General features: G+C 34.0%; 1 protein-coding gene across 1 annotated transcript in view; it reads left to right on the top strand.

The window, feature by feature from the left end:
• Positions 1 to 13969, top strand: part of CFAP47 (cilia and flagella associated protein 47) — a 489567-nt gene that overhangs the window by 375153 nt on the left and 100445 nt on the right. Inside the window, 3 exon segments of the mRNA XM_036839258.1 lie at positions 928 to 1036; positions 5002 to 5037; positions 8043 to 8199. Coding sequence (XP_036695153.1) covers positions 928 to 1036; positions 5002 to 5037; positions 8043 to 8199 — 302 coding nt within the window.

Genomic DNA, 13969 nt, shown 5'->3' on the forward strand with positions numbered 1-13969 from the left:
CAAATTTATTTCTAGATTTAAGTTTTTCTTGTTTTAAATATATACCAATATATGAAAACTATATATATATATATAACTCTAAACTATATATATACAATTGTTAATAAATATAAGTCAGTGTTGTGAAAATATTTGGCTCAACCAATTTTACAGTCATGTTTCTTTTCATTCTACCAAAAAGTGCTAGCCTTTTTTCTTTCAAGTTCTTTTTGTTCTTTAACGTTTTTCTAAAACAACTACTTTTTATCTAAGTCATACTGTGTATAATTTAAAGTTGCATAATATTAAAAGATGTTTGATAGTTACTGTATTTCTAACCAGTCTTGTGGATCTTTTTCCTCTTCTGAAGTTTGCATGGTCTTTAATTTTACCTAATGTCCTTAAAATTCTTAATGATATACATTGGTGTGGCTCTATTTTCGTACATTTTTCTGTGTAGTTGGGGTCTCTTTCAATATGGAAACACTGAGATATTGTTTCACACTTGTTAGAGTGGCTAGAAGTTTGAAATCAGGGTTTCAGCAGGACCATGCTCCCTCTGAAACCCAAAAGGGAGAATCCTTCTTTGGCTCTTCTGGCTTCTGGTGCTTGCCAGCAATCTTTGGTGTTCCTTGAGTTGTAGATGTATCATTCCAATCTCTACCTCCCTTCTCGTATAGCCTTCTCATGTGTCTTCACATCATCTTCTCATAAGGACACCAGTCATGTTGGATTAAGGGCCACCCTACTCCAGTGTGACCACAACTTAACTAATTACAACTAATTACTACTCTGCGATGACCCTGTTTCCAAATAAGGTTACATTCTGAGGTACTGGGCGTTAGAACTTTACTATATCTTTTTGGGGGATGCAGTTCAACCCATAATAGTCATCAAGTTTGTGAAATTATCATTGAACAACTTTACTAGCTTTGTTCTTCCTTCCAGGTTTGTCACTCAGATAATTCCTTTAGATAATCCTACACACGAAACCTTAGAATTGCAAGCAACAAACAGTAATCCTGATAATTTTGTCCTGGAGGTTAACAGATCACCAGTAAGTATATTCAGAAAGCCGAGTAATCTACCACTACTAGAACATTTTCCAGTTCTGATTTTGGGACACCATGGAGTATTAGCAATTGAATTATTAATAAGGTTTCAAATGCTAAAACTTTTAAATATAACGTATACATTGCCAATTTTAATTTATCAAGAAAATCAATATCATGTTCATGTAAATTTTTGAAATTATATATGCTAGATTCATGCTCATTTTCACTGAACCCTAAATAAATTGGTTGTGCTTTATTTCTGACCACTTCGGTAACCAGTTTTTGCAATAGTTTCCCAATAATATAATTTTTTTTTTGATTTTAATTGGAGTGGTGTTTTTTTTTTTTTTAAAGAGACAATTGTTTAGAGCAGTTTAGGTTCACAGCAAAATTAAGCAGAAGGTACAGAGATTTCCTATATACATCCTGCCTCAGTCTCCCTCCCACCCTCCCTATCCCACCCCTCTAGGTGGTCACAAAGCACCGAGCTGATCTCCCTGCGGTATGCGGCAGCTTCCCACTAGCTATCTATTTTACATTTGGTAATGTATATGGGGCACAGAGAATTTGCTTTTCTAAAAAGTTCTCTTGCTGCTGCTGCTGCAGCTGGCGAAAGACCACACTTTAAGAACACTGATTAAGATATGTACAGTTTGGAGAGTATCTCAAAGGAACATAAATTCAGGGAATATTCTTAGGCAATTGGCTATGTGGCTCTGAAATTCAGGGTAGAATATTAAGCTAGAAATGAAGACTTGGGGGATCATCTGCACCAAAATGATAACTGAAATTTGGGGAGTATATGGGGGGAGGTCTGTGTATATAGAAAAGTAGAAAACCCCCAGCCTCACTGACCCTTGAGTGTAGAGGAGTGAGAAGAGTCCACAGAGGAGACCCACCCTCCCTCTTGCGTCTCCCCAGCTATCAACGTCCCCACCAAAGTGGTGCATTTTAGGAATATGATTTGACTCAGTGGTTATTCTATGTGTCCAGGCCCCAGGACGCCAGTTCTTTTTAGCTTTTCCTTAGTTCCTACCCATCACCCCCTCCCCACAGACAGTGCTGACAGCTCTGCCCCTCTCTCTTTTTCTCTGCCTCATTTTCTCATTCCTTCATTCCTGGGAGAGACTAGAGCCAGTCAATGGGCCTCAATCACTTTATCCTCCCCCAAGTAGCAAAACAAGACCTGAAGGTTCCGCATCCCTGTCTGTATTTCCAAAGCCTACGATACCAAATATGTATAGTGAATGCCAAAACCTTGCTTTCAAGTAAACTTCGAAATGATAATTGCAATAGATTATTTTCTTCAGAGGACCTCACAGTAAATCATGGTATTTAGAAAAAGCCTTTTACTATTTGCTGTTTGATGATTGTTTAACGAATCTACAATGTGATTTCTTTATTTATATTTTAATACCTGTCTCTTGTCACTCACTGGTTGCCAACTAATATCATGATATGAAATTAGTTCTTAACTGCCATGATGTGTCAAATCAGATATCGCTAAGTATTACATTGCTAAAATTGGTGTATATAGTGTAATCTTAGAAACATTATTTTAAAATATACATGTATGTTTGTATTACTTAACACCATATTTTCCATAAATTAAACAGAATACGATGTTCAGGCTATAGTTTACATTTAACAGAAATTACTCATTAGTGATGTTTTAATATCCTTCGTATCACTACTTTTACAGAGAATGTAAACTGTGGTACAAGGGAAAACAAATGCATTGTATTACAGATGCCATCTTATGTTGCATAATGAAAAAGATGGTCTCGGCTTTAACATTTCCAACCATGGTTTTCTAGTCCATTCATTCTTTCGTACACTTATTAAATATTATTGACCACAGAATATGCAATTAATTTAATATTTGGAAACAGCTCAAAAATAAATTTACAGGTGAGAAAAATACTATTATATGTTATAGAACAAGTAGGAACATACATTAATGGTAATGATAATAAATGGAAAGTATATCATATATATATGTATATACTTTATATAGATATGTATATATAACTTTATTCCTGGTTTTGTTGTGTAATATTCATGTTTACATAGGTAAGGATTTTTAAATATTGGTGATTACCTGTAAATGCTTCAATAAGTAAGCATAGATTGATAATCAAGGCAAATAATGATATTAAAAATTTACTGTCCTCCATCTATATATTATGAGAAATTTCAAAAAGATACAGAAGTGGAAAGAATAATACAATGCACAAACTTATACCTTCTATCTTGGTTCTTATAGTAACAATTTGTTACATTTTTTCCTCTCTTTTCTCTCTTACATTTCTTACTATTCAATTTAAAGGTAAATTGTAAATGCTATTTTAACAGTAAATACTTTAGATTATATTTCGTAAGAGCATATTAGTCTCCATCATCTAATATCCTGTCCATATTTCAGTTTACCTGTCGCAAGAATATCTTTCCCTCTTGAACTAGGATCTAGTGTAAGCTCAAACAGGGGAATTGGTACTCCTGATGACACTTGCTTGTAATAAAATGTTTTTAAGTTTCAAAAGCTGATATGTTTAACATATTATTTATATATCCCATTACACTAAACCAGTAGGTTTGCTACAGTTAAATTCCATCCAACCGTGTTTATCTTTTTTTCCTTGAAACCAGGGGAGATGCATTTTTCAGTAAATTTTAGGTGGAAATAAAGGAATTGAGTTATTGCTTGGTTGTATACACTACCTCAGTTTTCACCACATGCCTCTGACATATATTTATAGAAAAGGAATTTGAAGCCAGAGAGGCTAAAATATTTAAACCACATGATTAGTCAGTGGTAGAACTAGAGTTAAAAATCTAAGTTAATATAGTATTATACATTTTTCCAACAAAATGGGTGATTTCTTTTATATATATATGGGGGGAGGAAGAGAAATATTTTTGTCACATTTGCTAAATTGAAAGAACATATGAACTGCAACTTTTCTGGGTTTTTTTCCTTTGCTAAAGTTAATTCTGATATTAATTTGAACTCCTTAAATGTGCATTAACTGATAATGTCAAAACTGATAATGAAGTATCAGAGGGACACCCAGCCTGAGATAAAAAATATTTGCTGTAGATAAACCACATGTATAATAAGGAGGTAACTCTGTTCTAAAATTAAGTTTGTATTTTTTTTCATGGTCGTTTTCAGAGTTTATTGAAGAGCAAGTGCTGTATTCTACAAGGATTGAATGACTTTGCCAAATTGCAAGTGTTCTTTTTCAAAAGTTATCTGGCAAAATACATTAGTGAAAAAATAATTGACTTCTCAAATGTGCCACTCATTCTGTCATTCTATAAGGGTTGATAATAAATATTACATTATTCACAGTGTAGCTTTTTGATTACTTAAGATCTTCAAGCCTTCATTATATTGTGATGGAGTTTCTAGCTTCTTTCACAATCTCTAAAGAGGTAACTCAGATTAATACATTTCAGACTCAAGTTATTCTAGCAGGTCACACCTTGAGGGTCTGTGTAATAGGACAAGGAAAAAACTTCATTGTACAATAAAGAAGCATGTCTTACATCTGCACTTAGACTCAGTTCATTTCTTTTGACCTTGCCAACACTACAAGTTAGGTTCCCAGTGGTTTGACATGTATTTTGGGATGGATAATAAGCTATGGGTTCTTTAAATAAAATGTACATTTCTATTATTGGGGATTCCAACTCAGATTAAAAAATTCATCCTGATTTCCTTTTATCGATCGATGTGGTCATTGTCTGGGGGAAGAACATTGTGTGAGCGCTAATAAACCCTGTTTACTATGGGCTGTTTCACCAATATTCCCCAAACAGGCATACTGAGAATGGTTAATGTGTATAAGGCAACACGTTAATCACATGAACATCAACCTGGTATACACCTAGCACACAAAGATGCTGACTCAAACAAAAGTACTGATTTTTGTTTCTCTTTCTTGTTTCTTAATTTACACAGCTGATCATACCACCTCACTCCACCAAAGAAATATGTGTAATTTAGAAAAAAGTTTTTGAGGCTAATAAATTTTTTACATGATTACTGACTTATACATGACCTGAAGCAATACTGTGGAAGTATGCTTGACTTTCAAAGATATTAAAGAAAACAGACAAACCAGTAATCCTTCTCATAAAGAAGGGCAAGTATAGTAGAGATATTTTCTTTCACAAAAATAATTTTAACACAGCTGATCTTTTAAATCATTGCTTCATAGCAGGGTCAGGCCTTTCGTCTTAATTCTTGGAGATAACTTAGTTGCTTGCATTTCTGGTGGAAATTACATCTACTCAAGGTAGTCTGGCACATCAGCAGGATAGTGGTCACTTCTCCATCTTAAAAGATTTAGAAAATCCTAGCCTAGAGGCTGAACTCAAAATTCTTTATCAAATACCAAAGAACTCAAACAAGTAAGTAATCCACTCAAACCTTTTTGTCAATCACTTTAACACTGGGGCTTGATTTCAGTCACTCTAAGCCTCTCCTTCCAAGTTGTAGTAAATCTCCAAGGCTTTATCTCTGGTTAGACTTAAATCAATAACTCATTCTTTTAGCTACTGAGTCCAGACCGCTTCAGCCTTTTCAATGTATTGCCCTAACCTTTGTGATTTTTCTTGCCTTTTCTTTTTTATTTTTTTGCCTTTAATTTTTTTTTTCCTTTCTATCCCTGAATAATTCAGATCTTCCTCTTCTTTTAATTCATCTAGTTGACATTCTTTGCAGGCAAAACTGGTTTATCCTAAAGTATTAATTGAATGAACTTTTGAAAATGCAGTATATATTATGTATGTGTAGGCATCTAAAGAAGATATTTTTAAGAAGAAAATTTTAGGGCTTACTTTTCTAAGTCTGAGAGTTTGCAATTAGGTTAACCACTAGGGAAAAACTCACATAGGTTTCTGTCCCTCTCTTGATTTCACTGATAAATATATCTGAACTAACACACACAACTAAGTAGCTGATTAATCAAAAATCTAGTATGGTAGTGCTTGTAGGATAAGTTTTAACTATTTCTGAATATGACTGTTTGCTGAACTTAAGGAAATGGCTATTGTTTATTATTTGTTTCATTTGTTTCCAGTTTGTATCCATGTGAAGAACTCTGCATTGTAAAAAATCTAACTTTAGGCTAAAGTTGTTTGTATAGATTTTGAATCCTGAGATTAATTTGGTTAGGGCATCACAACTGCGAATATCATAAACTCATAATATGCTACCAGAATCTCTCAATGAGATTGTTACTGCATAACAGCATAAGAGGAACAATAGTAAGCAGCAAGTGTGATAAACAGGCCTTCTCTGATATCAAACATTATGTTCTGAGATTTTCTCTTGGTTTTCAGTCGTTTCATTTTTATTTTCAAATAGTTGCCATTATTTATTTCATTTATACTTGATGTGGGACTCACTGCATCTAAAGGTCAGAACAGTGAAAATAAAGGAAAAAGAGATAAAATCAGAGTGATTTTATTACCCAGCATGTGTCTATGGTCCTTGCAGCCTGTGTCTATGGCAGACTCTCTTGATTCTTAGCAAGCTCAAATGCCCTTGAACTCTACTCAGTGTGCAAGCCAGATCTACTATCTTTTACCTCCACTTGTTTCTTCTTTCAGAAACATTGGAATTGAATCTTTAATGGTTTTACTCTGTCTCCTTTCAAAGAAGTTTGAGATAAAGATGGACTAAAAATGTTACTTTTTTTTAATGCATATGTTCCCTGGGGTACTTTTTAATTTCCCTCTGTGAACCCAGGTGGATAATTTAAGCAATGCTACCGTAATTGTTGGATACTAGTGTCCAGGAATGGTAGGATATGGTTTAACTTAGAACCTCCAGTATTCCAGGCCACTTGGCCAAACATGAAAACATGACCTTCTTGTTTTTGTAGTTTGGCTTATTTCCAGTGGTTTAAATTAACCTAATTTCTGTCATCCATGATTTATTTTATAAAATAGCCAAAAAGTAAGTAATTTACATAAAACAGTTGTTACTATAATTGAACTCTGACACTTGGTTCCAGGCAGTCAATTACGTGTGATCAAGTTCAGACATCGTAAGTGAAAATACAGTGAACTTATGCTTGTAGACTCTCTAACTAAAAGTAATACAGTCATTTGAAGACATATGCAGATAAAACTTGCCTTTTCATCCTCACTTACTTGAGACAGCATTTTATGAATTTCCTGTCACCACCCATCCTACTTCGGAAACAATCTTAAAGCAAGTTTCCCTCTTTTTATTGGAACTTAAGCTTGGAAACATATATGTAGTTTGAGAGGTGATAAACCAGGACATTGTTCGCTGGTTTTTGGTTAATGACCTCGTCATTCACCGGTAACGTTAGCAAAGTGTTCGGTGTAGAACAGAGTCTCAAGGGACTTTTATTCTACATGAATACAAAGGAACATTTTCAAGCAGAGCTTTGCAGGCTTATGAAACACAGATAAGAACAATGGCCACATTGAATCTTCTTCACATAATTTTTGAGCCATTTTTTCATATCATGTGATAAAACATACACTGTACTAGATGATGGGTGTAAATAATATGGCAATAAGTTGTATACACTTCTTTTTAATGGGACTGCAATCTGTGTCTCACCTTCTTTGCCTTCCTGTGATAAATATTTTGGAAACTTCATAGAGCATTTAGTACCCAGTTTGTTAGGCAAATTGATTTTTTAAAAACTCTTGAGCAGAAATGCATGGCTTTCATTAAATTTTCTCTTTTATGTTGCTATCAGTAAGCTTGTGTGTATTGAAATGTGTTTAATATTTGAACATTGGCCTTTTGCCTTTTTTTCAGTGTAAAAACACATTGATTTTTTCAATAAAATCAAAAGGACTTTGGAAGAAGAAGGAAAGATGAAAACAGTGCATGTTAAATGTTAACAAAAAACTTATCTGCCAAATTTTTTTTGTGTACTATATTTATTAAGTGGTACAAATAAAAAGTATGTAATTAGGACATATATGTTATGGATGTTTATCTTTATACAGTTTAAAGAATGGATATTCTACATCTCTGGAAGAGGACTATTCCCCCAGCCTCTAGAAATAGAAAGAATGACCACATACCTTCGTCTTCAATCATCTGTTCTTATACCTTTCCAAAATCCCACCAAAGAAGATGTTTTAATCGATATCATACTAACAGGTAAGTTGTTTTTCTTTTACTTTACATATGTTATTTTATAATTATTAATCACACTTATTCTATTATAGAGTCCAAGCATTTTAGAGGTAGTGGACACTTCAGGGATCTGTTAGTTCAACAACATCATTTTATTAAAGAGAAAGTATACATGTAAGAGATGAAGTATCATGGCCAAAATCACAAGTCTAAATCACAACTCTAAATCCAACTCTAAAAGCGTAACGTGTAAGAGATGAAGTATCATGGCCAAAATCACAACTCTAAACTCCTGGATCAGAAATTAGGAATCTGTGTACCAAGTCAAGTTCTTCTAATTTTATCTGGAAACCTGAATATGTAAATCAGTAAATTTGTACAATTCTTATGATATTACTCAAATATGCCAATGTTTATTCCTCAAAGTTTATAGAAATTCCAGTGTTCTAATTTTGTTTCCTTTGCCCCTTTTCTATATAAATAGACAGCATATTTGGATTAAATTTTGGCTCCAGCCAAGCTTGTTCCTTTTTTCGTGTCATATTGAAGATGCATGTTTTTAAATTCAATTGTGTGAAGTGTTTGATCACTTTGTATTAAATGACCAAATAATGTGGGTCTGAAATAAAAATCAACTCATTATAAGTTTTCTGAAACACATTTTAAATGTAATGTTGAACATTAATAATTTTAACTTTTCATCTATTTTTACTACTTCTACTAAAATTACAACTACTGTGATCCATTTTATAAAGTTCAATTTCAGGGCTAAAAGGAACACATATGTTAAGGGTTTTGATATAATTAACCAATTTACTCTCCTGAATGGTTATCCTATTGCACTTCATGCTGCCATCAGGAGTATATTACAGACATAACTGCCTATTTTCTTGAACCTTGTAAGCCCTGAGTATCAGCATTCTCCTTAATTTCCAGCAGTCTCATTGTGGGAAAATTGTATCTTATCATCATTGCAAATTTTCTATTTTTTATTAATGCTGAAGCTGAACACTATCATTTACCTGTTAGAGTTCTCATCTTTCCTGATTATCTCTTCATGCTTGTGGTATGAAATAAGAAAAATTAAGAACATAATGTCATCTCATGTAAAATTCCCTTATGAATACTTTGGTTATGATGAGAAGGAGAGACATGCTGTTTAGTAAAACTTGACTGCAGGCTCAAGGAAGTCAGTACTTTAATGTGGAAGAGACTTGAGCATATATATAAGCAGAAGGAAGAAGCCAGGGTTGAGAAAGAGTTAAAGCTATAAAGGACATAGGGTTTAACCAGTGGGCCAAGGCTCTGGGAGGACTGGTATCAGAGTTGAGGTAGAAGGAAGAGCTATGAACAGGAGGGGCATTTCTACTTTTGAACAGGTGGAGGTAAGCTAAAACAAATGTCAATGTAGATAAATTGTAGGTAGTAGAGGGGCTTTGGAATTAAGAGCAGTTGGATTTATATTTTCATCTGCTGAGAAAAGGAGATACAGTAAGAGATTTGAAGAGTGGCACAGTGGGTTGAAATAACTGCTGGAGGGAAAGGAAGATGGAACTGACAAAATTCAAATAGAAAAGGTATTGTATTTGGCTGGAATTGGAAACCACAAATTTAGGTAGGCGCCAAGAAAGTATGTGTTTGTAAACTTTGTACCAGTTGTAGGGCTTAGAATTCCTGGTGTGGGAACACACAAGTCTGATTAATGGAACTTTCCAGGGAATGGAATTTTCAAGGCAGCTGCATAGCTATAAGAGTGTTATAAAAGCATATTAGGTCAATATTTTAACATTAAAATAAATTGTGAAATAATTTGTGGCTTCTTGATTTTCTTTAATTGGTAAAAAATTTTTTCTACTATGTAACAGAAAAAAACAGTAAGCTTGATAATTAAAAATGTATTAGTCTTTTGTAGTTTAAAACAGTCTTTTTTAAGTAAACTCACTCTCTCGGGTGAATGTTTAGACTCTTAGGTTCTCCCCCTTCTTCCTTCAACCCATGGAGTCTGGGGAATAAGAAAGACACTGACCTCTGATATCTTTCTCTCTTCCACTTTCTCCATTAGTTTATGAAAAGATTCCTCCTTTCCTTTTCTTGGTGATGGAGTCTCTCTGTCACTCTGTCATAACCTCCTCCTTCTTTCTTTTGTGGACTCTATTTTTTTTTTCTAGCCACCATGTACATGTCTTCTTGTAATCATATTTCTTGGCAACCTGGCCTCATAATTTGGCCTGAATTGTTGAAGGGCCACAAGGAAATATGACTGACAAGAAGAATAAAAATATTTAACACATATGCCAAATATACTCATTAGAGAAAGTACTACATTAATACCTTCTCATTTAAATATTTGTAAATGTCTTAAAATTATTTCATGGTAGGACGATGGAATACCTTGCTGTCTTTCAAAAGAAGATGTAAATGTTCCTGCAGATGCTACATAATTCACAGAATCCCCTTAGGGAGGTTGATAGGAAGACTCAATATAGCCCCAAGAGAGTGGTTGATGCGTGTGAGAGATCCCACAGTATTTCAGATCCTGCATTCCTCATCTCTCTTTCAGATAGATAGATAGACAGACAGACTTTATAGATATTTAAGATATACAGATGAAGATATCTTTCAAAAGTCACTGTTTTTCCAAGAAGGCAACATTTTTAGAATTGTAAACTCATCATCAAACTTTTATATTGCCCAATTCTCTAACGTCTTTTCTTCTGCTATCTTGGCTGTTTTCATTTTAATCACTTCTCCCAGATATATTGCCCTTTGATATTCAAATAATCTATTTATTATCTTTAATTAAATTCTATTTAATTTTTTAATTCTACTGTGTGTTGTCTATACATTCTTTCAGTTGACCATTATGCAAGGCAAGGTATCAAAAAGATTATATTTGAGGAATCTATTCATATCTGAATCTATGCCAACTTAAAAAAGTAATGAGATAGGGAGGCTAGAGAGGAGATGGCCTAAACACCTGGAGAATACTAGAGATGTGTCCAAAGCACACCATTAATGAGTCCCACGAGGACCAGAATGCTACAGAAAAGCTTTCAAATAGCATAGAAAACTAGGATTTGTTATGCATCCACTATGTACCACACTTAAGCTCTATAAATGTGACTATACCCAATCTTTACAAAATGACTCTTGGAGGTTTTTTCAATGTGGAACCTGAGGCTTAGAAATTTCCTAAAGCCATGCAGTGGATAAGTGATGGAACAGGTTCTTGAACTCATCTTCTCCAGGACCACCTCACTGTCTTTCTAAGTTGTCTGCTTACAGATGGTGCTTTAAAAGCCCCATACTGGATTAACAGATGCAAACTATTATATATAGAATGGATAAACAACAAGGTCCTACCGTATAGCACAGGGAAGTATATTCAATATCCTGTGATAAGCGATAATGGAAAAGAATATGAAAAAGAATGTATATATACGTATAACTGAATCACTGTGCTGTACAGCAGAAATTAACACAACATTGTAAATCAACTATAGTTCAATAAAATAAATTTTAAAAAATAAATAAAAAAATAAAAGCCCCATACTGATAAGGCTCTAAAGAAAGGCACTTGCCCTTCTTTTTGCTTCCTCCCCCCAGATCTCAGGGAAAGAGGCCTCCCTGCATCCTATCAAAGGACCTCAAGAAATGCCCCTGACTACCACTCCTTTCACATTTTCTCAGCTCTTCGGGACTCTCCTTTCTCTTTTTAACATTGCCATCAGACCCTAGCTCACATATGCTTGGATTTCCCATCTTGGCCGCCTTATTCGGCCAGGACACGTTCCCTTCCTCAGCGACTGGTATCCATGGACTCAATTCCCACAACCCTCTCTCGTCAGTAATTACGCCCTCCACCCCAGCCCCCTACTCTTAAGTTTCCTTCCTACTTAGCTGGAAGTAAAAGTGGAAAAAGGGAAGGTAGCTGTGAGTGGGAAGCAAGCATCTGAGTTGAAACATTAGAAATTAGGGCCCAGTGTATACATTAAGAATTTAAGGACCCATCTCCATTATATGTATGTGTGTGCCCTTGTTCATATAACCGTATTCCACACCTGCTACTTTATATGCTTGCTAATGTCAGGGGTTATATTAACTCATAGTTTTGCTCCTAACTAAATGAGTATTTCAGTGTTGGCATGTATGTTGATAAAGCAGGAGTTGAATATTCAGTCACTGTTTATTGAGCATCTGTTTTGTGCTGAAAACTGTCATATGCACATTTCAAAGCTACCTCATGTGTGGGATATACATACACACAAAAATATATACACATTGCATTTTGATTTTGTGTGGTATTCTACTTGTGAAATATCACTATGGGTTATATACCTAAAAGTTGCATAAATGAATGAAGCAGTAATAGATGTATGCAGAGTAGTTGTTTTGATTATTTCTGTTAAAGTAGCTGTAGTCTTGAGATTATTTGATCTTTTACTTAATACAAATTTAAATGCAATATTAGTGATTTGATTCAAATGTTTAAGTATAAGTGGATTCTTTTCCAGACATTAGTAGTTTTATTGAAGAGCAGAACAGAATAACAGCAGGGATAAAGGTATGCATACCAATTAACATATTAGTTTTACAAATATCAACTTCCATTTTGAGGGTTGATAAAATATAAACAAGGTACTATGTTGAATTGTTGTTGACTCAGGTTGATTATGACCATGGTGTTCACTAGTAATATAGTAATAAAACAAACAATATAACACAGTTACGATAAGTTAATCACACTTACGGGATGTGGAGAGGCAATACCCAGTGCATTTGATTTCACATGTTTGAATTAGTTTATGAAAATCTTGCCCCTGGAGGCCCTCTGAATCTTATCTGAAGTACCTCCAGAGTTGAATAAATATTTATGTTAAATATGTAGTGATCATTGTACATTGCCAGTCAAGGTGTGCATAGCTTAATACATAAGAGAGAGAAATAGGTGTAAGAAAAAGTCCCACGCTCTCAAAATCTCTCCCAAATTCAGACAGTCAACTATTTAAATATTTGAATTAATAAACCACTGGGAGATTTGAGATTGGTGGGCAGGAAAGTTGGAGTATCAAATATATAACAGTCTATTTATACCTTAGTTTAATTGGATTATTTGTCTTAGTTTGATTTGCTCATAACAAATAGCTAACACTCATACTATGGAAAAGTAGACGTGAAATTACTGTTATCGCCACTTTTCAGACAAGTAATCTGAGACTCAACTTGCTTATAATTACTTTAATTATTTTTAGATACTGTTTGGGAGCCTTAATACTTGGAATTCCTTTTTTCTCACTTAGTAGCTTTCAAAATTCAGTAAGCAGTAATTGGAAACTTATCAAAATTTAGATTCTCAGGTTCACAGTTACTCTGATTCATTACGTCCGGGGTAAGACCCTACCATCACAAGTTATTCCAATGTAGGTTGTCAGAAGACAGCACTTTCAGAAATATTGCTCTTTACACAATGGTCTTGAAATATATTTTAATATCATACACCTCAATTAGTAAATATTTTTCAGCATTCACTTCAATGTATGCATATTTACTTGTGAAATATTTACATATAGCATCATCACCTCATATATTTAATGTCAGTAAAGCTTATCTCCTTTCCATAGAGAATTAACTATAATTTATAATGTTTCCCCCATGACCCAGTAGTTCAACTTACACAAATCCCATTTTAAAGATAACAAAATGTGCTTCCATTTAATTAAAGCTATAGGAAATTTTTTTTGCATTTAGTCTTTAGTCCCTCCCCACAAGACACAACTTTTTATTTTGAAAAATG

The sequence above is a fragment of the Balaenoptera musculus genome, chromosome X (assembly GCF_009873245.2).
Source record: "Balaenoptera musculus isolate JJ_BM4_2016_0621 chromosome X, mBalMus1.pri.v3, whole genome shotgun sequence".
NCBI classification, from domain to species: domain Eukaryota; kingdom Metazoa; phylum Chordata; class Mammalia; order Artiodactyla; family Balaenopteridae; genus Balaenoptera; species Balaenoptera musculus.